The following is a 27708-nucleotide window of genomic DNA, read 5'->3' as shown; positions in this document are numbered from 1 at the left end:
AAGTGCTGACATCTTTTTGTTTTCGCTTTAATAGAGTATTGATCTTTGGGGAAAACTGAGTGTTTTCACACTAGTACTTTTGGAGCACACCCGGATTAGTTTGACGTCAGAGTTCGGTTTGTTTGGGCGAGTTGGACAACGAGAACGCTGATTTCCGAACTCTTTATAGTCTGTGGTGTGATATGAACACAATTGTCCTAAATCATTGAAGTGAACTACTATTGATGGTGTGTTGTTCTGTGTTGATGGTTTGGAAACAAAACCAAAGATTCAAAAAACAAAGTACAAAACTGAGCCTGGCTGTCCATTTTGCAGCCTTTTCCCGTGTAGTTGTTAACTAGCAACATGGGTAAACAGCTGCTGCATTGATGACGCAAACATGCCATGGTTCAGATTAAAAAATACAGTGTGAACACAATCCAGCAAGGTCAGGGAAAAAGGGGGAGCTAGTGAACTCTGGTTTGGACCAAGCAATCGAAACAAGTGTGAAAGCAGCCTAAACAACATTAGTTAGAAGAGGACTTGATATGTGCAATGAGTTCTAAAATCATATCAAGAAAACAATGACATACAATGTATGGACATTCACTCGGGGACAAGTGCATTCATAACCTAATGTTAGTAACTTACTATAAACTCAACCTAATAAGTTCAATGTTTGGTCTTACACACAGAAACAACATAAAGTGAATTAAATGTTGTAAAGGAATTTGTTAATTGGTTGTTTGCTGGTATTCAGGTATGTTGGAATGCACTTTAAAATATGTATTAAAGTAAGACACAAATAGCTTCTTTAATGGTGTTAGTAGTAAGGCTATTGTTAAAAATGCAACTATAAACATATTTCAGAGGCGCTTGTGGGCAAACCCTGGTATTCGGTTTATGCTGCATTTGTTTTTCAGAGTTCTCCCATCTGAGTTTGCTGCCACGTGCCGACAAAAACTCTCCCTTTGAAAGATTTTCAGTTCTTTTCTTGGAGACACAATTGGTCAAGGTCCCAAGGGCCTGAGTCTCTAGTAATCTGATCCATCACTTATCCCCTCCCATATCAGACTGGAAACGATTAGGCCCTTCCAAAGCTGAGCCACAGGCCCGTGTTTGTCCTCAACAATGGTCCAGGTGGAGAATAAAGGATTAATGGTTTTATCTTTTTTCTGTTTTCTGTTTAAACAGCATTCTTATCGAAGGTCTTTTAGAATTACTTTACTGTCCACTGTATCTTTTTTGTGATTGTCTTATTAGTGAAACCACAAACTCAATTCAACTCAGCCCACAAGTTTCGGCGAAAGGCTCTCGAATGTTCACAACCTCAAATGTCTAATCTGGTCCAATCTAGTTTTGGTTTTGTTTGGTGCTTACTTGCAGGTGTGGACATCATAAACTCGCGTACACTCCTGGCAACTCACGTAGCAGCACCAGTGGAAGATGCAGTGGCATTTCTCCTTGCGTTTCTCAGTTCGAGTGTTGTGGCCTCGACCGCAACAGAGCAAGTCGCAGCCATCGATGCCGTGTGATGTCAGGTTACACGTACGGTCACGGGTGCCAAAGGAGCCGGTTTCTGGGTTGGGTTCACAGAAGTTAGGGGAGCTTTCATAGTAGACAAGGTCAGTTTCAATAGGGGGCTTGAAGAAGGTGTACTTTGGCCGTAAGGTCTCGACCCAGCCTCGTGATTCCCGATGTTTCTCCACCACCATTTCTGATGCGCTGTCATACTTATCCTTCATGTAGTCGCCTATCACCCGAAAGTCAGGCTGCGACCACCAGCAAGTTTTCACCTCACAGCTGCCCGAAAGTCCGTGACACTTGCATTTCAGGTACATGTGGTCAGTGATTGACTAGGGAAAAATAGGAAAACAGAAAATAGATCTTAGCACTGTATTGCATGCTATATGTTTACCATAGAAGCAATTCAATTTGCAATTTTACACTGCTGGGGGGAAAAAACTGCGTTTTGTATGCTAGTCCCATGTTTCATGAACAGGCATTTGTAAATTATTCGAATTGACTTGTTTTCAGAAAGGATATGCTTATTCACCAGCAAGCAGCATATACTAAACCTGAGCATAAACTAACCCACCAGAAAGCTGAATAAACTAATCTGATACAGAGAGGAAAAGCATTTTGGTCTTTTCAGCATGGTTTTGTTAGGACCAGGCCAACATAACCAGGAAAAAAGTGCTCACCACACGTCCAGCTTCGTTGTTGTGACGATTCATAGCAGATCGAGCGTCTGGCCGATTCTCACGAGCATCGGCAAACTCTCTTGATACCATGCTGCCAAAATCCACATCCTCACTGCAGCCACCCCACTTCCAGCCCTCGCCTGGTGGTCTTTTCCTCCGTGTGTCACAGCCGCAGATGGTGGCAGAGCCCTCGGAGCAAGCCCGCGTCACAGCGAATGCTACCCCCGCTGAGGCAATTGCATGGACAAATGCTGACTCTCTGGTGGCTATGGAAATGTACAGAGAAAACAATCAGTGTTACATGAGTTACACCTCAGGACGTTATAGAGAAGTTATGGTTAATTGGGAGATTCAATTCTTTGTCAAGACATTATTGTTCCCATAAAAATACTCAATTCAATTAAACATCTTATGAGCATGTGGTTAAATTTGTAGGTAAAAGCAGTTCACTCAGGTCTCTTTGTGTACAAGGTGAGGCATTACTGAGGCATGAGTCAGGGAAGACCAAGCATATCCTTTCAGATAAGGTAAATACAAGGCTGACAAGTCTATAATTAGAAAGACTCAATTAAGCAACTCTGAGGTGGAGAAATAGACCTGTATTACTCATAGCTAAGACTCACTGTCGAATTGTGGTAACAAGACCCAGCGCGTTACTTTCAGAATTAATGTGAAGAATGAACAATGCAAGTTTTTGGTTGATTATAATCTCAAAGATGATCCAACATTCTGTCTAACAGGGGATTTTATGACAATTCTTGCTGACGAGGGCCCCATACAAACTTAAAAGCATTTTCCAAGAGACAGCTAATGAGGTTGGTAATTTTGATAAATACTCTGTGGTCTTGTGCAGTCTTGCACTTGCTGGAGAGAGGAAACGGCTATGGAGACGTGAATCAAGTCTTCCTTTGTTGCAGGTTTCAACTAGTTGGAGAAATCAAGGCTAGAGATAATGATGTTGCAAAACTGGCCACAAGTCTTTCTTATTCCTTAATGCTAATTATAATGACAAAGAGATTTGGTGCCTTTCAATGTTTCGATTGAAATTACCACCCAAAACAATGTTTCTTTGTTCTTAACTACAAAATATTAAAACCTATATCAGTTGCTGTTTTTTATCTGTAGCACAGATGCCTTTGATTTCTCTTGCTCAAACTAGCAACTTCTGCTTCCATATCCATCAACTAAATCATACAAAGACTGGGGGCCAATAGCCAGGTCTGAAAGGGCCATTAAATTACTATTTAAAACTAACTGAGTGGCCTATGTTTTATGATCAGGAAGCCAATAAAATGTGGGTCAAATATGGCTGTCTGACAATAAAATGGCAGACTGATCTGGGGAATAAAGGAGAGACAGCATTGGGGGAAAGAGGGGGCAGATTAATATCCAGAGGAACAATGGATCAAAAATGGATAAATAGGAGACATAAAGACACTTTAGAGAGGTAGGGAGTCTTTACCTGAGAAAAGAATGCAGGTGAAGCCCGATTAGACTGATTATTTGTGACAACAGTTGGCCCCTGCTGCCCACCTTCTGGCTAACTTTGCTGGACGCTCACATGGCAAGTGGTCCCTGTTACCTGCTGGGATCCTGAATCCCCCATTGTGCTGCCACTGTCATGGTGAATTACACACACAAAAGCCCCCCGATATTTTATATGAAATTTGCCCTTGCCAGTGATTAGTGGGGACCAAGTTAAGTCATAGCAACAGAGAACTATGCATTGGCTGGACCCCACTTGTCGGCAGACGGGGAAATCCCCATTGAAATGGTTTAATAAAACAATCTAAAGGGCGTGTGAATTGTGAAAGGAGCTTTCTCTCTGGCTTAATCTTATGGTCGCCTAGATATTGTGTGGTGAGTTGGGCCCAGCAGGAGGCGGGGCTAAGGTCCCACCATCAACTCAGTTTGCCACACCCCATTCTTTCTTTCTTGGGCAGAGTTAATGATATGCCGGTGAGCAGACCTCCCCCATGCACAGTTAAACATGCATTTGATGAAAGGCATGGTGCTCTCAGTACATCCTAAATTGTAACAGTTTCTCCTCCTGAGGGCAGAGGTCATAACCTGGGTAGCCTGACCTCATGCAAAGTTGGTTTAGATGAGGGTGTTAGCATTAAAAGTCATGGGATTCCTTTACTTGACTTTGTGGTGGTGGCCAATGTGGTGATGGCCCTTAAGGAATTCCAATGAAAAGGGGTTTCATTGACACCCAGATGCAATTTTATTGCTTGTTAAATGTCTGAGGAAATTGCAAAGAAAAGCTATTTTGAACAAATATCACAAAGACAATATAAAGGTACATGTACGTAAAATGCCGCTAGGCCACAAAGTTATTTGTGTGTAAATAACCACTTTTCAGTTTAACTGTCTGATTTCAGTAACAACAGAAATCTCAAGTGACAGTAAGAACACGTTAATTCTGGTGTCCAATTACAGCTCGCATGCGACTGGCAACGTTATCTGCTAAAGGTGTGTTCATCACACTCTTCTAGAACACCTGCGCTGACTCTCCTTTCATCGCAAAAGATTCCAGTGGGCCATGTTTTGACACTTTGGTTAATGTAAATTAATGAGCGCTGATGCAGACGTAGCCCGGGGCAACACTGTAAAATAGAGAGATGAGGCTGAGATTGGAGAGGCAGTTTATCTTTGCAAAACAATGCAATACAGTAGGCATACAAAAACAAGCAAAGCTTAGTGGCAAAACAGACCGATTTTTTATGCATAAGTTAGTGACTAGGTATCCAAAGAAAGCTGACAAATGGTGTGCATCAGTAAAGGTATCAAAAATAAAGGCCTTTAAATGAGAAGTGTGCACTTTCTGCTCCTGTGTCACCACTGAAATTGGGCATAACATTTTTTTTTTTCAGACAGGTTTCCAGAAAACTCCCCTCATCTGCCAAAGGACAAGCAAACAGATCCCGCCCTAAATCATGTCATAAGTTGAGCCAGTGATTGGGATGCTTAAACAAACATTTTCTGATAGCCATACAGGGCCAGACTGTTACTTCATAGGAGAAAGTACATTTCTCTGCTATCACCTCAAATGCTGAAGAAACATGTCTGCTGAAAGTACCAGAGCAGATCTCAGACAGTTGTGTGATTGTCAGTAACAAGCCACTGAAGACCTATTAAAGATCAGCGCTCCATTCAGCCCAGCACAAAACAGAGGAGGAAACTGGCACATATCCGTCTGCACTGCAGACATTAACACCACCACACAATAGGACTAGCTCCGCAAAAGTGACAGCGTTAGTCACAAAGGGGCGAAAGTGAGAGGTGCTCTTCTTTAAGCTCTATGAAAAGCTTCTGAGCTTCGACGCGGTCCTTAAACCGCCCCCAACAAAGCACTTAATCTGCCCGCTTTGACCTCTCACATTATTAAGAGCTTCAGAAGCTTTAATCCAATCAAAATGATTTACTAAAGCCACCCCTGGACCCCGATGACTGACCTGGTTTAAACCTCCATCACCCCTGTCCCAGACCAATCTCCCCTTCAATTTAGACCGGAGGAGGGGGAACTGCAGGGGATATAGAGTGGCTATTAACACTACAATGGAGAAGACCTGAGCAGTCCTCCCATCATCAGTGACCCGCTTGGGCTCAAGCCCTCTCCATCAATGTAACAATTGCTTGAGAGTTTATTAAAAGCAATTGGCTCGGCTGACACCGCCTTCCACCGTAGCCGGTTCATCCCAACTGCGGCTCCTCGATGGGCTTTGGCCCCTTGTACCCTGACCCCTCGTTTCTCTAGGACAATGAGAGGGGAACTGATACAACAGTTGGGAATAAAAGCAGCAACAGGTAGCCAAAAGCCTATTAAACACATCTCTACTTTTTTCAAAATCTAGATATTCCAGAGCAATTGAATTGAAATTACGAATTGAAAACCTAACTATATTCTTACAGTAGCTTAGCTGTTTTAAAAACTGAGTAATTTTTCCAGTAGCTACTCCACAAGCTACTTCTACAAAGTGTGATGGTGTTAGGTGACATAATATTACAACGCTATTTTGTAATATGGTATTTCACACACAGCTTTAAGCCAAGTGAAGTGGTTATAAAAATAAAATACCTAAAATACCCCTTTTCTCACTGGGAAGTCTGATTTGCTTAAGTGAAGCAGTTTGTTTTTAAACCAGTTTTAAAAAAAAGGTTCAATCCATTTTACTGAAATATTTTGTGTCTGTTTTTTATAGTGGTAAAATCTAAATATTCCTATTGTACAATCATTTTAATAGCAATGTTATATTTACTTAAATGTGGCTATTTATCACTGATTTCGACTAAGTTATAAAAAAAGAAAAAGAATAAATAAATCACTTAATAGTTTTATTAACCTCAAACTCACCAAATAGTTTGAACTGTAGTTTACTTCAATATTTATGAGCTTACCTTAGCAAAATAGTTGATTTGGGATTTTTGCTGAAAATGCCACCTCAAATCTACATAACCCTAAACTATGTGTTATGCACAGACTTGTGCCTCAGACAAGAATCCCAACTGATTAAAGACCAAAACAACACATTCATAACTTCACCTTAGACAAACACACAAGCTGGCAATGTAATCCATTTGAGCGGTGAAGTATGTCTGTTAATGTGTGCGTGTTACACACACAGTGAGAGACTTCTGAAGTGCCTTTAAGGAGCGTCAGTGTGTTGCTGCTGGGAGATGCATTACTTTTACTGTGCCGGGACAAACGCAATGAGAAATGTGGGGATTCCCTTCGACAGAAACAAACAAAACATGTCCCACCCACTTTACACGCGTGCATCACTACATCTGTACAAACGGTCATAGTCCAGTGCACCTGACTAATGCCCATTGAGAGTGGGATTAGAGAGCAGCAAATAAATAATGTGCACAGAACAACAGAGTAATCTCAGCAATCAGAGCTGTGTGCAAACAGGGAGTTTTGTTGTAATTGAGAAGCCATAATGTTACATAGCCACTGAATACAAAGACACACAGAGTGAAATATGATTTTCAGCTAGCTTTCATTATGGGATGGATAAAGGCTGATCACATTCCTGCTCTTAAAAATGTAGAAACTGTGGCTTTTTGAAATTCATTAGCGATTTTTTTTTTTTTTTTACATCTATAAGAATCAGCTAAAAACATTTAAACAAAGCATATGTATATTTGGAACCATCGTTTTATAATTAATATTGCATAGTATAGACTGATTAATAAACCCATATCGGTTGACCACCATTGCAAAACAGTGATAACTTCCTGTATATATTTGGGTATGGTTGTCACCAGTGGCAATTCCTGATCTTCTTCAACTATCTCTAATTCCCATTAATTCCCATGGATTCTCTTATCGTATTCCTACCTTTATCCAGCACTGGTCCGAAGATGGCCAGGTTATCATTGATAGTAGTGCAATTCCATCTGCGGCCACGGAACTGATGCTGACACTCTTGGATGCCGATTTTCACCCCCTCTGCCACACTAGGCATGATTTCCACATAGTTGCGGCAGAAGCGGAGCTGTTTGGGCACCAGACCAGGAATTGAGCTGCACATGATTGGCTGGGTACCCAAAGAAGTGTACTGGTGTCCCACCGCCAAAGACCTGCCGAGGAAAACATGGAGGTGAGCAACTGACTAGTACAAACCAGAACTTATTTTTTAATGTGCATACTATGTACTTACTAACTTGCTAATAACTTTGTACCAACCATGACTCCAACCGCAAACTCTTTGGAAAATTGAGTGCAACTGTCTTTTTTCTTGCTTTCTCTTGCTTTTTTCTTTTCTAAACTTCATTGCTATCTAATTTATGAATGTTGTCTTGATTACCGACAAAATGCGCAGATTTGAAACAAATCTAGTAGCTTCTATGCGTATCTAGAGTGCAGAATTAATGAATATCCCTACTGAAAAGACCAAATCAGAACAGAAAGGCTAGTCAGCCTCTTCATGGTGGTTTGCTGATGGATTGACCTGTTTTGCACGAATGGGTCTGGTTGAGATGGTTTACCCAGGTATCCTCTCTGGTTTGGCTAGTTAAGTAGCCTGTCAGTACACAAGCATTCAGTGCTGCGGTCCTACATCCAAACCGGAACATTTGATGCTCATATATCAGATGGAATTTAATTTAAAATTAGCTTAAAACACAGACCCTTCTTTACTAACTACACATGCTTACAGCATTATAACGGGTGTATCATTTACAAGGTTGGCTGAAATAGCCAAAAACAGTGTAATTAGAACAATTATAAGATCAAAGTGTAACATGTGTGGACTCAAGGTCCCAAAAGGAGGAGATCAATTGGCATTGACACTTTGCGTTGTATATATACCACAGCAGTTCAAAAAAATTCGCAGTAAGAACTACTGTGGCTTGTATTGTTGGAACCTGTCAAAGGCATTGAAGATCTTTTACTTTGTGGGAGGGGTTTAGATAAAGCCATAACACATTGCTAAGTGGTAAACAAACATAAAAGAGCCAGCTGAGACAGGAGTAGTATACTGATTAAGGATTCACAGTGCGCGACAGGCACCTTGTCATTAAGGGCCACCGACATCCTTAAACTGTCCAAAAGTGAAATAGGTCTGTGGCTTCCTGTAATGACACAGTGTGCACTGGTCTGGCTGAGCATCAGAGGATAGTTTGAACTCGACCATTCTTTGATGACACACGGCTCAGATGTGACATGTGCTGACATGTTTTTCACTTACAATTCAGAGTTTCCATTGCAATGTTGTGGAAAGTTTGTCAGCTGTCAGTACTATTGGTGCATTGCTACTGTTTCCAACATTATCTGAAAACTGAACTGAGCTGGACGATGACATCACGGTTTTCTCAATAGCGGCTATATATATAAATTAACTAAATTAATAACTATTTTACAACAAAAATGAACCATCACTGAACTTACTTAAGCTGGACTATTTTCTTCTAGAAACAAACTTTGTTGCATTATTTTCCTGTTATCACTGTGAAGCTGCTTTGAAACAATCTGTATTGTAAAAAGTGCTATGTAAATAAAGGTGACTTAACTTGACTTTCCAGGTTATGTCATCAATTTCAAATATAACAATGTATTCTAACTCTACCCTAATTATGAAAAAAAAATAATAATAAAAAAAATACACGATTTTACTTTAAGTACTGCATTCGATGTGCTCAAAAGACTCATTATAACACTTTTGAAGATTTAAGAAATCAGAAAATCACTTTAAAACAAGCCGTATCCAACAGTTGTCTCTAACTATAGAATAAACAAATGTAATTTCTACCTGAATAATTTAGTTCAGGCAAGAACATTTAAAAAAAAAAGTAAATTCTATATTCTATAATTAAGGCAGTAATTATTATCTTCCATTTATGTTCGCTGATCATTGTTTAAATGTGAATAAAAGCCTAAATTAAATCTGTTCATCATATAAGGAAATCAAGTCTCTTCAGAAAATGTGGACTAAACTGCTCAATTCATGTGGATTAGTTTTGCGATCTCTTTATGAATTTTTTGAAGCGTAAAAGTGGAGATGTCTATAGAGTGTCCAGAAAGTTCTCAGATTTCATAAAAAAGATCTTCATTTGTGTTCAGACGATGAACGAAAGTCTTACGGGTTTGGAATGACATGAGGGTGAGTAATTAATGAGATAATTTTAATTTTTTGGTGAAATATGCCTTTAATAAAGGTGCATTTTTCACTGTTTTTCATCTGTATTTACATGGTTTTATTATTGCTTTAGTTGTTAAGTTTAGTAAATTGCTGTTTTATGACATCTGGAGTTCATTTTCTGTAAAAATTAATACGCTATATCTAATCAATAAAATTGTGTCAACAGATTACAAGCAATATTATTAATACAATTTAACAAATTAGAATTGAGTAATAATTAATCAAATTAATTCCTTAGAAGTTAACCATTTAAAATGAGTAAAATTTACAGCAAAATTTTTTTAAACACTTTTTTTTTTTATTGCCAACATTGAAGACACCTGATGTTAACAAGCAGAATCACTGAAGGAGAAAACCGTAAGTTTAAGTCACCGTTATGGTGATCAGTGTTTGTTTTAGTTGGGCTCTTGACCCTTAAATCATTCATTTAGATTTTGTTTGGCTGCTGTACCTGAGTTATAACAGCCAGATGAACAAAGAGAAAAGGTGATCTGATGGTGTTGGTTATGTTTTAACATAATCATTATTCCACAATCATTTGACCTGAATCTCTGAACTCATATAGATCCCAATTTACTTGGGAACCTAATTTACCAATTTAGGTGTACGTTTATTAATTATAGCAGCACTGTTCTTGCACAGCATAATATTTGGAACTTTTACAATGTAAGCCAAAGATTTCTTAAACGTGTGTCATATACAAAACATTTTTTTATTTTATTTTTTATTTAGTTTTTAGACACACAGACATCAATAATCAGCCTGTGAATCTCAACAATGGTGACAATTATAAAGCATGTTACAGTGCATTCTGGGTGCCACCAATCAAAACTCATTCATGGCTCCCATCATACATTGCTGCATGAATAAATAATGAGCTTATGATCAGAGGTGATCTGTTTGTCACCACTGCACCATCATACGCGAATTCTTGATGTCTGTGTGTGCCTACATAAAAACTTTTTTTTGAAGTTTATTTTATTTTATTGATTTGATCATATGGATTTCATTGAAAAGGCTAAAAATATTATGCTGTACAAGGACAGAGCTGCTATAATTAATAAAGTAAACCTAACTCAGAATTTGGGCTGTATATGAGTTCAGTGATTCAGGTTAAATGATTGTGAAATAATGATTATGTTAAAACACAACCAACACCATCAGATCACCTTTTCTCGTTGTTGATCTGGCTGTTATAACTCAGGTACAGCAGCCAAACAAAACCTAAAGTAAATGATTTAAGGGTCAAGAGCCCAACTAAAAGAAACACTGATGACCATAATGGTGACTTAAACTTACGGTTTTCTCCTTCAGTGATTCTGCTTGTTAACATCAGGTGTCTTCAATGTTGGCAATAAAAAAAAATTTGGTTAAAAAAACTATTGTTGCAAATTTTACTCATCTTAAATGGTTACCTTTTAAGGAATTAATTTGATTAATTATTAATTTGTTAAATTTAATTAATAATATTGCTTGTAATCTGTTGCCACAATTTTATTGATTAGATATAGCGTATTCATTTTTACAGTGTAGTACTAAAATTGACACATTCATAATCAAAAATGTTCTGACGAATGTCACCGTTATTGTGTATTGTGTACCAAGTATTGATATCTCTGTGTTCGGGTGTGTACCACATCACTTCTATTATGTAGATATATTGTCTACAGAATATCTACTATATTATTTACTTAGATGTTCCAAGTAAAGCATACACTTCAAAATCATGGCATAATTCAGTGTTATATTGTTTGAGTAAAATGTACTTGAAACAGAGTATTGCAAAGTAAGCAAACTTTAACTGCCAAGCTAAGTACTTATTTTATTTGTTAATTTTACTTAACTTAGTTAAGTAGATTTGACTTGCAAAAGAAAGATTACGTAAATTTCACTTATTGTTTTTTTTCTGGAGAACAGGTGAACCAGGTGACAGCACGGCATTTTAGATAAACAACAAAAAATTACAATGCAATAGTGAGTGTGGAAAGTAAATGAGTGCAACCTCTATGAATGAAAATGAGCGCAGCAGTTTCTGATGTGCAGCACCGAGCATTTGAAGTTGTCACTGCAAACAGACACATTGCATGCTGATTTCCTGTATAGGCAGCGCTAAAAATGTTAGATGTACAGAAATACGTAAGCAGAAGCCTCATTCATTAAGGTGTACGATTCAGACATCCTCAGTGTCAGTTTTTAAACCTTCACGCAAGTGTTGTAGTCTACAAGACATTTTTCTATGGATTTCAAAAGTGGTGGAAACAAAATTGCAAAGTGGCAAAAAGTGTTGGGAGCATGTCCCGCCTCTCCGCTGGTGGGACAGCGGACAAAAAAAGGTGCTGTTTGGATTTAAATAGACAAATGCTTAAGAGTATATGATTGATTGGGTCATTATTGCATTGATTATTCTGTTTCTAGCATGTTATATGTTTGGCAACAGTTCTTCTAACCCTAATTGATGGAGTGTGTAGCTTTTCATTTCTTAAACAACTATGTAGGAAGACACATCATGGCCATATTCCAGGATGACAATGTCAAGATTTGTCAGGCTCAAACTGTGCAAGTCCAGATGAGTCCAGTGAGTCCAGATCTTAAATTAATTGAAAGTCTTTGGGATGTGACTTTACAGAGTGCTGGACTCTTGCATTGTCCAAATATTGATACACCTCTTGATCGAAATTAATATGATGTAAATACATTTTTACAACTCTTAAGCATTTGTTTCTTTAAATCCAAACCACGACTTTTTTTTTTTTTTTTTTTTTTTGGGCAATGTAGTTTGGACACACATTAAAGCACCACCCACCCATGTTTTTATCCCCAGATACAAACAATTTCATCTTTGAAACAGAAACAGATGTTGACTTTGCTGAACACCTCTACAAAAATGACAAATGACAAAAAAGTATGCTAAACATTTATGTTTAAACATTTTGGATATTAAATATTAACATATTTATTTGCTTGAAATTAGACATATGCTTGACAAATTAAAGGGACCTGTCTGTAAAGGTGTGAGCAGTCTCAATTAGCTGTGTGTGTGTGTTGACCTGTGTTATGAGCTGATTACTAATCACAACAAGTGGTCCCCTCAGTGACCCCTGACCTGTAGTGATTAGACCTGAAGGGCTCTCTCAATGACAAAGACTACGCCACTCCCTCATCAGCTGATGTGCCACCAACCAGTTCCTATACCTGCTGCATTCCACATCACTTCCTCTCTTCCATTGTTCTGGGGGGAAGTTATGGATCTCTGGCTGTAAAGGAAATGAATGGTGACTTTGATCAACCATGTTGGCCTAAAGCAAATCACTAATTTTATTGTATGTCACTGTAGTTCATTAATTGGAACTTTGTAAAAGAGTACAAAAAGTACTTGTGCAATCATGCTCAAGAAATGTGAACTAAAGAAGTACACATACTAGTCATTGCTAGGCAGCTAACAACTTCCTTGTTATTCTGCGGCATGGTGTACTCTTTGATGTCATTTCTATGACCACTCTAGTCTAAACTGACTTCAATAGGTTATGCTTTGTATAAGTTGATCCCTAGCATTATTTTACTATGAGTCAGGCATTTTTACATCTTTCTTAGAGAGGAGCTTATTCTGAATTTTACTTTAAAGACTAAGAGCACAAAACAAGAGGGAACTTGAGAGAGACTGGCTCGAGAGAAGATCCTAACCTCATCTAGCAGGGTGTAGCGAAACTATGAGGATTTGTTCACTAAGTAACTCCTATTACAATTTGACCTTTTTTTAGCCTTTGTCAGTCCTTCGCCTCAGGGGCCAAGTAGCCTCTCAAACCAATGGCATGGGACGTTTACGTCCCCCCGCCCACCCTGTCTGTTTCACACTCTTACATGCATTTCTTTTACATGCATACAAATACACAACCAACTCAAGAGCTACCCAAGGGCGGAACTAGGGGGCCACCATTGAACAAAGCTTGGCCACACCAACACATCTGGCATTTCTGTCTCTTTTCCTTGGCAAGAATTGAGTTTATTTAGATCTAGAACTATCCTTTTTTAACCATAAAACACAAGAGACCTTTCAGGCACGTGCACCAACTTCACAGTGCCAGGAGCAAGTCAAGCGAACACGGAAATAAGCACAGGTGCCAAAGGAGCTTCAGAAGATGAACGGTGAACAGCGAACAGTAGTTGTACAAGAGGAAAGAGAAGTTGGGTTAATACAACATGATTAAAAGGTGGAAATGATTAAAGCAGTGTCAAAACTTTGCATGCATGTATGTAATTGTTATATATGTATTGTATTCCTGTAGCTCAAACAGTAGAGCATCGCTGAGATTGGTTCGATTCCCAGGGAATGCATGAACTGATCTAATGTACACGTTGAATGCAATGTAAGATGGTTTGGATAAAAGTGCTGCTAAATGAATAAATGTAAATATTTAAGAACATGTCTCTATAATAAAATAAAAGGCTATGTGAGATCACAATATTGTTATGGGTAGCGTGTGTAAAAAGTCTGTTCAGGTGCGTAAACGAAGACGAAAGAGATTCAAAATAATCTCTTTTAATGACAACATTCAGGAGAATAGGGAGATATCCAAACTACACACAACGCAACATAAACGAGAACGGACAAGGAATGTCGGAGGCCCCAGGGTAGAGTCGAAGGTTCTGGGGACCACCCTAGGGATGGCCACTAGAGATGAAGACTCAGGAGAAGCTGACACACCAAAGAGTCCACGCGAGACTGCTTCCGAGGTGGAACATGGGAACCTGAAGACTGAGGTGGAACCAGTGGGACTGAGAAGACGGAGCCAGACTGAACCCGAAGATGACATCTGACCAAGCCTGTGGGACGAGGGAGCCCGGTGGAGTCGAACGGATGATGGTTTCCGATGGAGCCGAGGGAGGGAGGAGCCAAGGTGGAGCCGACAGGTTGACAGGCCACGGTGGAGTGATGGGTACTTATGCTGGAGGCAGAGCTAGGGAATCTTCTGGACTAGGCGGAGCTGGTGGCCTGAAGTCCTGTGGCAGATCCACACAATGCTGTGCAGAGTATTACAGAATACAGAGGAGGTGGGGCTGAGGAACCGACAGTTAAAGGAAGAGGCAGAGGGAGGCTGGGAGGGATCACAGGAGATACAAGACTTTACGGAAATAGTGGGGAAACAGGCAGTTCAGGGCTTGGTGGAACCAGACACCAGCCATGTTGGTGGAACATTATTTTTGTAAAAATTAAGCACATTCCACACCCCCTCCCCTAATTCTTATTATTATGAATGCATATTACTTTAGAGGTTTTTTTTTCTACTGTATTTTTTACATGAAAATGGAGAAATAGGGGAGTAATATCCACAAACGCCTCCAACAGTCTGAAAAATGTTCCAGCAACCATAGCAAACACATCCACCATGAGCCCTCGAACTCCACTTACCTCGAACTCCACTTAACACGATGTTGCGGGCTCACACCCCAGGTGAAAAAGACGTACTGTTAAATGTATTAAAAATGCATTAAAGTATATTTGTATTATACTAAAAATATACTCAAGTACATTTTTAATATATTTAATAGTACGTCTTTTTCTCCTGGGACAACTGGTCAGACACACTATTGTGTCACATTGGTTGAGCTAATTGATGTACAACAGGTGAATATAATGACTAAATCATTTATTAAAGTAATCAATTTATGATAAGCATAAGGTACACATTTATATGTAAATGTTGACTATAATTTAATGCACAAATAAATGCGAGCACTGTGCATTTATACTCAAAAATAGGTGCCGATTTTGCGTTAGTTGGTAAAGTACACATAAAAATGGAATACATTTGAGTGTGCATAAAATAACAAAATTTACATTCTGGCATTTATGTCCTGTCGGCTGCTGACTTATTCCCTTTCTTGCACATGGGGATTTTATCCCACTTTATATTAAGTGTCTTTAGCTACTATGTACTAATGACTAATGATCATGTAAATTAATCATTTGATATCAACATACATGAATGTAATTACATCTGTAATGAATTTTTGTGATTACACTATTGACCCTTCTCTTACCCCTTAACCAAACCTGTTTCTAGCCTTACCCGTATCTCACCGCAATAGCAGCAAAAGTGTTTTGCAATACAATATGAACACAAATAAGTACATTGTACCAAAACATTTTTTATGTAAGAACGTAGTAAAGACAACTAATATAAAGTGTGATCCATATTTTTTTTCCTTCTCTTGCACTGAGCATGTTAAATGTTAAATATTGAATGTTTTATTTTTCAGTTTCATGTTTTTGAAACAGACCCTACAGTCTAACCCAGAGTTATTGAAGAGTTGATTGGCTATATATCCTTCAATAAAGGCTGACTAATCTTTGAACTATGTAGCTATCTGCAATCTCATCCATGAGGATGCAATGATAGAAAACAAGCATGGGGGTGTTGAGAACCAGAACCAAGCTGACTAAGCAAGTTGAGCTTTAACTGTAGTTTGAGCTTCTTTTCTATTAATATGCCTGGAGGTGAAGTCAAGTCACCTTTATTTATATAGCGCTTTATACAATTGTTTCAAAGCAGCTTTACAGTGATAACAGGAAAATTATGCATTTTCGGCTGTTGTTCAGCTAAAGTCAGTTCGTTGTTGATTCAGTTCCGTTGTAAAGAAAATCAATTATTAAATGAGTTAATTTAATTTATAAAGCAGTTCTGCAAAAAAAAAAATGTCATTTTTGAATAAAACAAAAATGGTCAAATTCACACAGTACTATTTGATATATTCCATCTCTATCTCAACTGATTACTCAATCAAGTACAATTCATTTTGTTCAGTTGAGTTGTAGGCACTAAAACAGACAAGTGCTTTGTAGTTAAATTTATTTTAATGTTGAATTGATGTTGACATTTCTGTGCCACCCCTATGAAAATATCTTGGCTCTGCCAAATGACTGCAAATGACTAGAACAATAGGATAAATTTCACAAAAATATCGGTTGGTTGCATTTAACCCCAAAATAAAATAATAATAATAAATTTCAGGCATGTTACTTTTTTTTTTTCTGCATTGTTTTACAATGCAAACGTGACATTATTTTTGTGGCAATTAAGCACATTTCACACCCCTTCCCCTAATTTGTCTTATTTTAAATGCGTTCTACTTTTGAGGGTTTTTTTTTTGTACTTTTTTTGTGCTGTATTGTACATGAATAATAATAAATAAATAAAAACTACATTGTAATCCACAATGTTTCATTTAAATCAGCATAAATGATGTATACAACAAATCATGATGATGTTGTAATGTAGTACAACAAATCATTGTTTTTTCACTGTGATCAGAAAGATTCACAGTTTCAAATGAGCTTTAAATGAGATTCATTATTTCTTATTTCTTTATTTTGAACTGGACATATTCTTGAGAGGTTTCGTTACAAAGGCAAAAGGAGACTCTTACAATCATTTCACCACAGGTAAGTCTTGATTAAGTGTTTTCCTTAACCAATGAAAAGTGACTTAGAGTAATATTAGATCATTAGGCTAACTGTTGCCAAGCAACTTATAGAATTCAATATGATGCCACAGGTGTGCAAGCACTGACAGTTTCAATTATGGATCATCCAATCATTTTTACAGCTAGAACTATCCTCTTCTCTTTTTTTTAAAGCTGGCAAACTGTTTGTGGGCTCCATCAAGCGTGGACAGCCCTCAGGTATACTGCAGTCAAGACTAAAGTGATAATTAATAGGCTCTGTTGACGGCTAGAATCACCACCTCATACTTTGTTATTGTACTTTGCCAGAAGCTGATAAATTTGAGACGTCACCAACGCTGAGTGAGGTGAACAGGTGTTTCAATGACATGTCCTCATGCTCAGCTGTCTTGGGCGTGTGTCTGCCTCGGTCATCTGTTGTAGCTCATGATATTGAGATCATCATTTAGTAAGAACGAAGAACTCAAACCAACACAACAGAGATCGGAGTGTCTTAGCACACTGGGCAAACCGGATTCATTGTTAATGTATCGCTGCACTGAGATTGGATTGCTGGTATTTCTTAAACACTGATCTGTAGATATTATCAATCAAATGCAACACAAGCATCTATAAGGTTGTACTAATTTGCATCAGGTGTGTGGAACTCATAGCATTCTTTGAACTATGTGCTTGTGCAAAGTTGTCATATTTTTTTTGTGATATACCAAACGAAAGTATGACCAAACTGACATCCTGCCTCCACCCCGGAAGAACAGTATTGTCTTTACATCCCCCAAATCTCTTAAAGCCAGGTAATTAAAAGACAAAAGGACCGAAATGAACATATCCATTTGCTCTGGAGTCTTAGATATATTTGCTCACTTTTCATCTGAAGTGTATCCAGTCTAGGTTTTAATGCATATTTCAGCAAGCCCAAGCAAGTGCACCTCTGAATTACCACTTTACTTGTAGGCCCCGGAGCCACAGAGCCGACTTTGACATCAAGAGAGAAGTGTTTGGGAGAAGGAATGTGCGGCAAGCTTTCACCTCCAGGTATTTATCTTTTAAGGTGGAGCGCGGGGGGTGGTGTTTAGGGTGCAGTCAGGCAACACCATCTCATAAGGAGAAGAAGGAAGCCATGAACCTGGTCTCTATACCTGATCCACGTCAAAAACTTCCTTCATAGCGGCCGAAGCAAAAATGTAACATTAGGTTATGGGTTAGATGTTATTAAGTATAGAATATATATATATATATATATATATATATATATATATACACAAGTATTAGCTGGTTATTAGTATAGATACGCTTTTGTATACCAATACTTTTAAGGTCTCCCCTGCATGGACATGGGCAGTACTGCGGCAGGTTATCATATCACATATATACATAACTATCTCAGCTGGAGAACCGCAGGCCACCCTGCTGAGGTAAATTGCCCAGTGATTTCAGTATGTTTTCACGCATGTCCCTTCTGTTACGGGAAACCGAAACTCTGTGACTTATTGCACTTGATTCTTAAAAGAACAATCTGTTTACATCAAATCCAACAAACTTCAATGACTTTATTCATACCTTATTTATGTCCGAAGCTGATTGTTTTAACCAAGAGAAATGGGTTCACATTTGATAGATAGAAATGGGTTCAAATTTAAAAAATAAGATGAGGCAGCAGAACTTCAAAAAAAAAAAAAAAAAAAACAGCATAGAATGATCTAGGTCAAACTAGACACTTTTCTGATAGGCCTACTTCTAAATTCTCACATTTTACCAATAAGCTGGTGTTGAGGCTGGAGCTGAAAAAAACGTGTGACTCCAGAGGCAATGCACATTCTGTACAGCTTGACAGATATATATATCGATTGGTATAGATAGCTTTATACCTCAGTGTTTTTATAGCTTCTTGTATCTTCTATCATTAGTCAATTTCATACCTTGATGGTATAAGTGTAACACTTGTATTGCGCACCCCTGAGTTCCCTTGTGAAAAATAAGTGTACTTTTGCATATTTTTCAAACATTCTTATAATGGAAATAATAAACTTAAATGCTAAATGTACTGTTTTTCGAGACCTAATTTTGTATTATTTAATGCAATTAAAAAAATAAAAAACCCACTTGAGTATAGGACTTAAGTACACACAATTGCATTGCTTATATTGTGTACAGCGCTTTGAGAAGCTGCTTTTAAAGGTGCTTTATAATATAAAGTTCATTATAATTATTATTATTATTACACCTTTATATGTCATTTCATAATTACTTCTATTGTCTTTGAAATATGGTTAAATTGTAAAAGAGTTGAATGGACAAGCATTTATGCTTTAATGTCATTTCTGTTAAAACTTGTAAAACTTCAATCTCCAATAACTAAAGTTATTTGATAACTACACAACAGTTAACATTATAAGAAAGTGCTTTATCATGTTAGTAAACACAATGAAATAAGTGTACTTCTTTAAAGCATAGATTATTAAAACATAACGAGTTCTTTAAATGAAAACTTTTCATTTGCCTTTAATACAAAGTGCACTTTTTAAAAGGGAATTGTGTTGAGAAACTCTCTTTAAGTCCACCTAAGAGACCTTATTTCATTAAAATTATATTATGTGCAAGTGCAGTTTAAAAAAAAAATAGGCTATATACTTTCAAGTTTTGAAGTACAAGACAAGTGCACTTTCAATACAATGAAGTGTACCTCTTTTTCACAAGGGTTGGCTACTCATTATAAGCAACAGAAGTTGCTGGATGCTGTTCTCTGAATTGGCATTGTGAATGAGAAGGAAAGCACGGCTTTTAAAATCTCAAGAGGGTCAGACAGACAACAATTAACAAAAAGAGTGGTCTGGACTGTGACTAATGACCTACTCAATTACAGCTTTTACAACCACTGAGAAAACTCTGCTTTATTGTCTTGCCTCCCTGAAACAATGATCTTTTAGGCGTACGAGTGAAATCTGTACAAGAAAACACCTTGAATGTTTCTGTCAGGTATGAAGTTATGACTTATGTGTGAAATTTTTGTACATGCATTTAGTTATATTTCATGGGAAATATCTTCTGTTAAATTCTTTTAAATATAGTCTCAAATGATTATGCAATTCTGCATATTCTTAACAATAAATCATTTTACAACCTTCTCAGTTACAATTGCCTATTTATTTTATTATTACTACAGGTGTTCAATTGCCAATGAAATAATGTTCATAAAAATACAACATCTAAAATCCAATGTTGAAAATGTTATAGGCCTAATTTAAATTCAGATTAAGTTTATCTCTGATTAACGAAACAAACTGAACAGCTACACTATCAGCAATGATCTTTTACAACTACATGTAGTAGGCTACAATGAGTTCCATGCTTAGGTTTTATTTATTTAAAGACAACGCGCTTTTAAGTCCTCTATTGGAGAAGTTCCAGCCTGTCATAAAAGATATTAGTGGCAAAAAGACGACATCTGAATCACTGAGAATGTTTTTTTCATTTTTTAAACTTTTTAATAGTTGAAAACAAATTAGCCTATAGGCTACTCACTCTTTCAATAAATCAACTGCACATTTTAACAAACAAATTAAACATGAGTTGTTACACATTTCTCATAGGTCAATGTTGATAAAAGTTGATCCAACAATTTACTTACAGTAGCTTACTCCAAACTATTAACAGGTGCAGGACAGACAGACAGACAGACAGACAGACAGACAGACAGACAGACATAGATAGATAGATAGATAGATAGATAGATAGATAGATAGACATCGCGTAATCTATCTATCTATCTATCTATCTATCTATCTATCTATCTATCTATCTATCTATCTATCTATCATCATATCATCACCAGTTTAGCTGACGTCACGGACATTTTCAATCCCCAAATCATTGTCAAGTTGAAAGCTTGTCATTTACCCTTTCTAGACTAGCAAACTCAATGTATTTCACATAGAAAGGTTAAAAAGGTAATAAAACTTACCACCATATCGGGTAGCTTGCCATGACACGCGTGAGCCCACAAAAAAGAAACAGGAAATATCCAAGATATATCATCCTTTAAAAAGTTAGGCTTAAACAGACACGCACGCACACACGCACGCACGCACACACACACACACGCACACACACATACACACACGCATACACACTCGCCCGCGTGTGTCAATAAGAGAACACGAGATGATTATGAGCGATATTTCTCTCCGATAATCCTACAGCCTTCTTCTGTGCGCGTTCATGAGGCACATATTAAAGTTGAGAACGGCTTTTCATTCGGACCCAATCACAGGCTTTTGCCACGGGCGAAATTCTGATGATAGAGTCACTCAGTCAGCCTGAACCGCAATGCTCAGGACACTCACTGTTTTAATAGTTATTGGGACATGCAAGGCTTTCTGTGTTATATATATAAGGTTGTCTACGGGTGGGTGGGGGGACCCCTGTGGATTGGGTAGCTATAACAACCTGTCCGGATTTCACCCCCCGATTTAAAGCCCCTCATATGCAAAAATGAAAAACGTGTGAATTGCTCGCTTGCCTCGTGTTCGTTTTTCTTGTTGTGCTGTGGCATATTGCTTTTTTCGCTCTGTTCAAATTATTCGATTTAATCTATTTTCTTATTTTAAAAATAAATCAAATAGCCTAAATTATTTTATAAATGTTTAATGTAGGCTATTTATAAATGCTAGATCTACACAAATCAAATGCCCAGCTGAAGATAAGTCGTAAATAGGCTATATCAGGTGTTTTCTTTCCAATTCGAATATCAAATCCAATTAAAACGTTTTAAAAAATGGAAAATAATACTCGGGTTATATAAAACTAAAAACTGTACGTTGCCATATCCTAAGATCATGGAATTATTAAAGTTTTTAACAATTGTTAATCGTAATGATGATAATATGAAGGGGAAACATTTATATAGGCCTGATATTATGCTATAGCCTAATATAGCCTAGGGCATTTTTTCAATGTCGCATTTCCCAAATCGGAAACTTTCAGTATTTCTTTCACGTGTTGTTTTTACGACTGGAAGTGTATTCATCCTGTGTAGCCTATTCATATTCATTGATCCTACACACCTGATCAAATGCGGTTTGTGGTGGAACAGGTCCTTTACAGAGACTTATCTATAGATCTAAAGGATAAGCTCAAATCAAGTAGAGTAGGCTTGGAAATGTTGATGAATGAATTAATGAATCTTTCGTTCTCCCTCATTATAAACTCTTAAAATATAATAACTAACTTGCAGATCTAATCAGAGAATTCTTTCCGACTATTAACTGTTAAATAACAATAGATCAACTGTTACATAAAACTGCACATTTCTCTTGTAACATAATAGGAAACTGCAATAACGAAATAACAAATAGGCCCAAATTTCCTCAAAGGTCGTATAAACTTTTATCATTGTCATGTTTTGAAAGGTGATTGCATGGCTGTATCGACCTGCCTTTGATCTATATAGTCATGAGACTTTAAATTTCAAATTAATTCATTATTTCGTGTTCACAATATATTGATAAAAAAAAAAAAAAAAAAAAAAAACACTATAATTATGCCATCTTCACATTCGATTCTGTTCAAACATTATTAAATTTACTTGTGTTTTTTTTTTTTTTACTTGAATAATAGGCTATCTTCATTCATTATTTTTTTTCATGCGCTCTTTGTAGGCTACAGGACTGAAACCGGATTGACATTTCTGTTTCACATGTCTCCATCTAGTGGCAATGAGCAGCAGCAAACTCGATGGTGGCAAACACAATCTCACTTTATTCATGTTGCTCAGCAGATTATTTAAAGAGAAGCAAATGTTTTGTCTCAGTACCTAAACTATATATAGCATATATATATATATATATATATATATTACGGAACTATTTAGAGGATTTATGTCTAAGCTTTCAGTCCTGTCAAATCTGTCACTCCTCTGTGTTTCTGTGAACATCTGACCTGACCAACCTATGCCCTCTAGTGGCCATAGACTCTGAAGTGACTTCAGCTGAATAATGACACTATAGCTAATTGCAGCAACCTATATTATGTAAAGATATATATATATATATATATATATATATATAAATAACGCTGATTTGAATAGTGGAAAAGCCATGTTATAACAGACAAACAAGATCTACATATCCCTAATGCTTAGCCAAAGATTGCTTTTTTTGTGATTTGTGAATTACTAGAATTAATAAACAATAGAATCATGTTTGTAATGAAGAAATCTGTGTTGCCTTGTTAAATGCATTTTGAAAGATCTCTTCTTTACAAATCAGCTTCCTGGAATGACAGAGATTTATTGCTGTTAAGTCAGAAACTAGGGTGTTTTTGAAGTTATTGAATGCTTCTGTGTTGTAATATGTGACTCACCTGTGTTGAATGAGAATATTAACTTTTGGATTAGATATTCATTAAAGGAATCTCTCACACAAAAATAATCTGTATTGATTCATGTTGTTCCATTGACATCTATATGACTTTCTTTCTTTTCTGTTTCTTCTGTTCTGTTTTTTTTCTGTTTAGTAAAAAAAATGAGACATAAAAAGGTAAGAAAAAAGCATGCAAAAAGAGCATTTTTTAGGTGAACTGAATAATTTGTGTTTAGCAGATATTGATGATTGATTCTGAAGAGATACAGGTTTCGATGCAAAACATAATAAAAAGAAACATTATGAAAAGACTGCATTTCTTTATTTAAACAATCTATTAATCCATGTTCACTTTTTTTTGTCATAAAATACTCTTTTTACATCCCAACACGTTTTCATGTGGTGTTGGGAGGTGTCTTGTAGAGCGAAAATAAGTTCTGTGCAGTGTGTTTTTACTTTTTTTTTTTTTTTTCTGGAGAAGAGACAGCAGAGGTGTGAGTCGAGGCACTTTTTCCACCCGTTGTAATCATGACCTCACAGGCAGAGTCAACACTCAAAACATACTCAAATGACATGAACAACGTCAGCTGCAATCCTGTCCACAATATCACTGGTGGAGAAATATGAAACAGACACAAATGTTTGAGGTTCTGCTTCAGAGTCCAGCTAACAGAGCTTGAAGAGGGTGAGGTGTTGTTTAGTCATGGGTTACAGTATACGAGCAGAGTGTCAAGCTCTATTATTCCAGCCATGAGAATGGAATATGATTAATATTGCCCCCAGGTAACTATGAACTCAGTGAACCTTCACACTTTTTCCTCCTTACTCAACGTGACTACCAGATCATGTTGACAACGTTTCTCTAAAACTTTTGTCTAACCCCTTACTGACATTTACATATAGGCTACATAAGGTACTGTAAGGTCATGAATTGATTTTTATCACTTTTAATGTTGTTATTTTTTGTTGTTGTTGTTTTTACATCAAAAACATTTTCTACCCTGTTTTTTACCCACTGGGAGAATAGTGGGACAGTGTCACTGTCATGCAGAGTTTAGCTTCATCCCTAGTCAAACTGTGTCCCAATTCAGAGGCTGCATCCTTTGAAGTCTGTGAAGTCGAACCGAGTATTGTTAAATGGGACGGTTCCTTCGAGATTTTCCTATGGGCTTTTATAATGGTGTTTTTTTATTATTTATGTGCAGAATAAAGCCTGTGGTAAACACAACTTGACTAATGCTTTGACGTTTTGTTCTGCAATGTAAATTACACACACCCACAGTGACAAAGCGAATTTTGAAGCAGTTATGTTAATTTTTGATAAGTAACTAGATAGGACTGCTTTTTCCGAGGATATGTTACCAACCATTAAAGCACTACATTTAAGAGAAAATGCATGGCAGGTATTATCCAGTGAATACAGCGAAAACAGTCTTGGTTACTGTTGTAACCCTCGTTCCCCGAAGGAGGGAACAGAGACGTTACATTGACAGACTGACATTTTGGGATATCACTTGGGAGCTCAAGCTCCTTCAAGTGGTAATAAAATAAGCCAATGGACATTGGTGAGTGAGATTTGGATGGCAAGCCACTCCCCCTGACCCACGGGTATATAAGCTCGCTTGCAACTTACTCATTCAGGTTTTTTTGAGGAGGCAAGATATTCACAGCCATTCACCCAGCCGTCTCCAAGTATGTCGAATAGACCTCCGTACCTGGTGAGACGGAAGGACAGAACTTTCCAAGGGGAAGGTCGATAGCATGCCAAGTCCAGATGGAAAGGGATACTACGGAGACCACATTCTGCCCATAGGGAGGTAACATGTAGCCTGACTACGTCAGACTTCTTACTTCCGCTCAATTTCATTTCGCTTCTGTAGTCAGTCTGATACAGCATAATAGCTTTCCGTTTGCCTCCGGCCTGAAAACAGCCGGGCCAATCAACGAACAGAGGGCGGGCTGAGAGCCGTGACGTAGACGCTGATTGTACCGTGGATGCGTTGATTTTTACTTCACATAATCTGCAAAAGTCGCGCACAGCCATGTTCACTCCGGTATTTCGCTCGATGGTTTTGTTTTCGCATCATACATGTGTTTACAGTGGAAGTTAGATGCGGCTGAGCATGCGCATAACACACGCCATAACCAAACGTTATGTGATTGGCTTACAGGTAACCAATGATTTTAAACTTCAGACAAGCGCCCCCCGCGCGAGAGAAAACACTTCTCTATTATGCCATTCCAGACTCTGTCTACGAAGCAAAGCGAAGTAGCAGAGTTTGGTATTACCAGGCAAGGTAACATGTGGAAATACACAGACGGATTGACCTGTGGGGCAGTGCTAGATATGAAAGATCTATGTGGTAGTTCCTGCCTAAACAGGGATGGAATCATTACCAATGCAGCAACAGGGCAGAGTGGAATCTGCCCGGGGAAAGACACAGATTTACCGACAGGGAAACCGTACTGTGGAAAAATACACAAATGGGATTACCAGGAGGGAATCACAACATATGGGGCACATAGCACAGTACACACAGGAAGAAACCAGCTCAACCCAGAGATTTTTGAATCTCGCAAAGGTGTTAGGTGTCACTCAGCCCGCAGCTCTGCAGATGTATGCTAGAGAGGCACCAACACCCAGGAGGAGGCAACACTCCGAGTTGAGTAAGCCCTCACCCCAAGGGCTCTTACAGGAAGAACACCAACCAAGACTCCACTTCAAGGCATAAGCTCGCCTAGTAGAGGGAACTCTGGCTTGAGTGATAGTGTCTTTCACTGCTGGTGGTAGGCCACTTAAGTCTGGCACTGAGATCTGGATGCGGGTGCCACAGGGTGCCCCGTCTCTGATAAAGCAGGTCCTTCCTCAGGTGAATCCGCTGTCTGAGGACCATCAGGTCCGAGAACCATGTCCAGGTGGGCCATTAAGATGCATCCTCACTGATCTTGCACAGTTTTAAATAAATATAGGTTAACTAAATAAAGGTTAACTAACAGTGTCTGTGTGAGCAGGCTTCTCGGTTGGAGGGTTCGGCTCTATTGTGTCCTTCGCTAGCAAGACCACAATCTCCGCACGCAGGACAGGAGCATCCTTGTCTGCCACCGAGGTAAACAGGATGCCGCTAAACCTGGAAGGACGCTGGGCAAATTGAATCACTTAGCCGAGTCTGATCGTCCAAATGCGCCAACGAGATGGGCTGGGAAGCGCTAGCCAGGCCTCCAGACACCGACTAGACCTGCACCACTGTCCCCGAAAGGGGCAGAACTGCTGAGTCTTCATCCACAGAGGACTCAAGCCTGCTCATGATGCAGCTATCGATATCTGGTCCCCCCTGGGAGCCCCAAATGAGATGCTGGGTCCCCAATGAGAAGGACCCGCAGCCACCCCCGGAAACTTGCCTAGACACGTGAGGCAGTGATCATGACTGTCAGACGGAGCCAAGAAACAGCCACATCCAGAAAGACACGGGTGGAATGCCATCTTTAAAAAGACACAACGTAATCAGTGCTTGCTCTTTTCGGGGAAATACTCTTTTGTTTGTTGAAGTGCCCAGGGGTGTGATCGCTGCACTTATCTGTGCATGTTTCCTCTTTCTGCGAAAACACACCATGAAATACGCCATCTCTCCAACTCAGAATGCCTCCGTTTCTTTGTCAGCTCAAAGGCAGATTGGCTGAGCACTGAAGATCAGCCACTCGGCTCCGAAGAAAAAAGCTGTATGAGTGAGTTGCAGGCGAGCTTATATACTTGTGTGTCTGGGGGTGTGGTTTGTCATGAAAATCTCACTCGCCAATGTCCATTGGCTTGTTTTGTTACCACTTGAAGGTGATTGGGCTCCCAACTGAGATTCCACAACGTCAGTCTGTCGACTTAACATAGAACGTGACTGACTGATAAGGAACTGCAAGTTAGTGTAGAACCTCTACTATTCAGGAAATGAAAATGTATGTTTTAATAATTAAAATTATATATTTTTTAAAAAGTTAGTTATATTAGTATAGTGGATTTATGTATGGTCAGAAACTTGCATGAGTCATTATATTATTAACATTTTA

At 38.2% G+C, this 27708-nt stretch overlaps 1 protein-coding gene across 1 annotated transcript; it reads right to left on the bottom strand.

Moving 5' to 3' along the window:
* Positions 1 to 1167: 1167 nt before the first annotated feature.
* wnt3a (wingless-type MMTV integration site family, member 3A) lies at positions 1168 to 21621 on the bottom strand. Its single transcript, XM_084412215.1, has 4 exons — positions 21255 to 21621; positions 7531 to 7772; positions 2184 to 2449; positions 1168 to 1835 (listed from the first exon to the last, which is right to left on the bottom strand). The coding sequence occupies exons 1-4, from the start codon at positions 21326 to 21328 to the stop codon at positions 1356 to 1358; spliced, it is 1062 nt and encodes a 353-aa protein (XP_084268341.1). The 5' UTR covers positions 21329 to 21621; the 3' UTR covers positions 1168 to 1355.
* Positions 21622 to 27708: the final 6087 nt, after the last annotated feature.

This window comes from Rutilus rutilus (genome assembly GCF_951802725.1).
Source record: "Rutilus rutilus genome assembly, chromosome: 6".
Lineage (NCBI taxonomy): Eukaryota > Metazoa > Chordata > Actinopteri > Cypriniformes > Leuciscidae > Rutilus > Rutilus rutilus.
The sequence above is the reverse complement of the archived record's forward strand: the minus strand, read 5'-3'. Positions and strand labels throughout refer to the sequence as shown.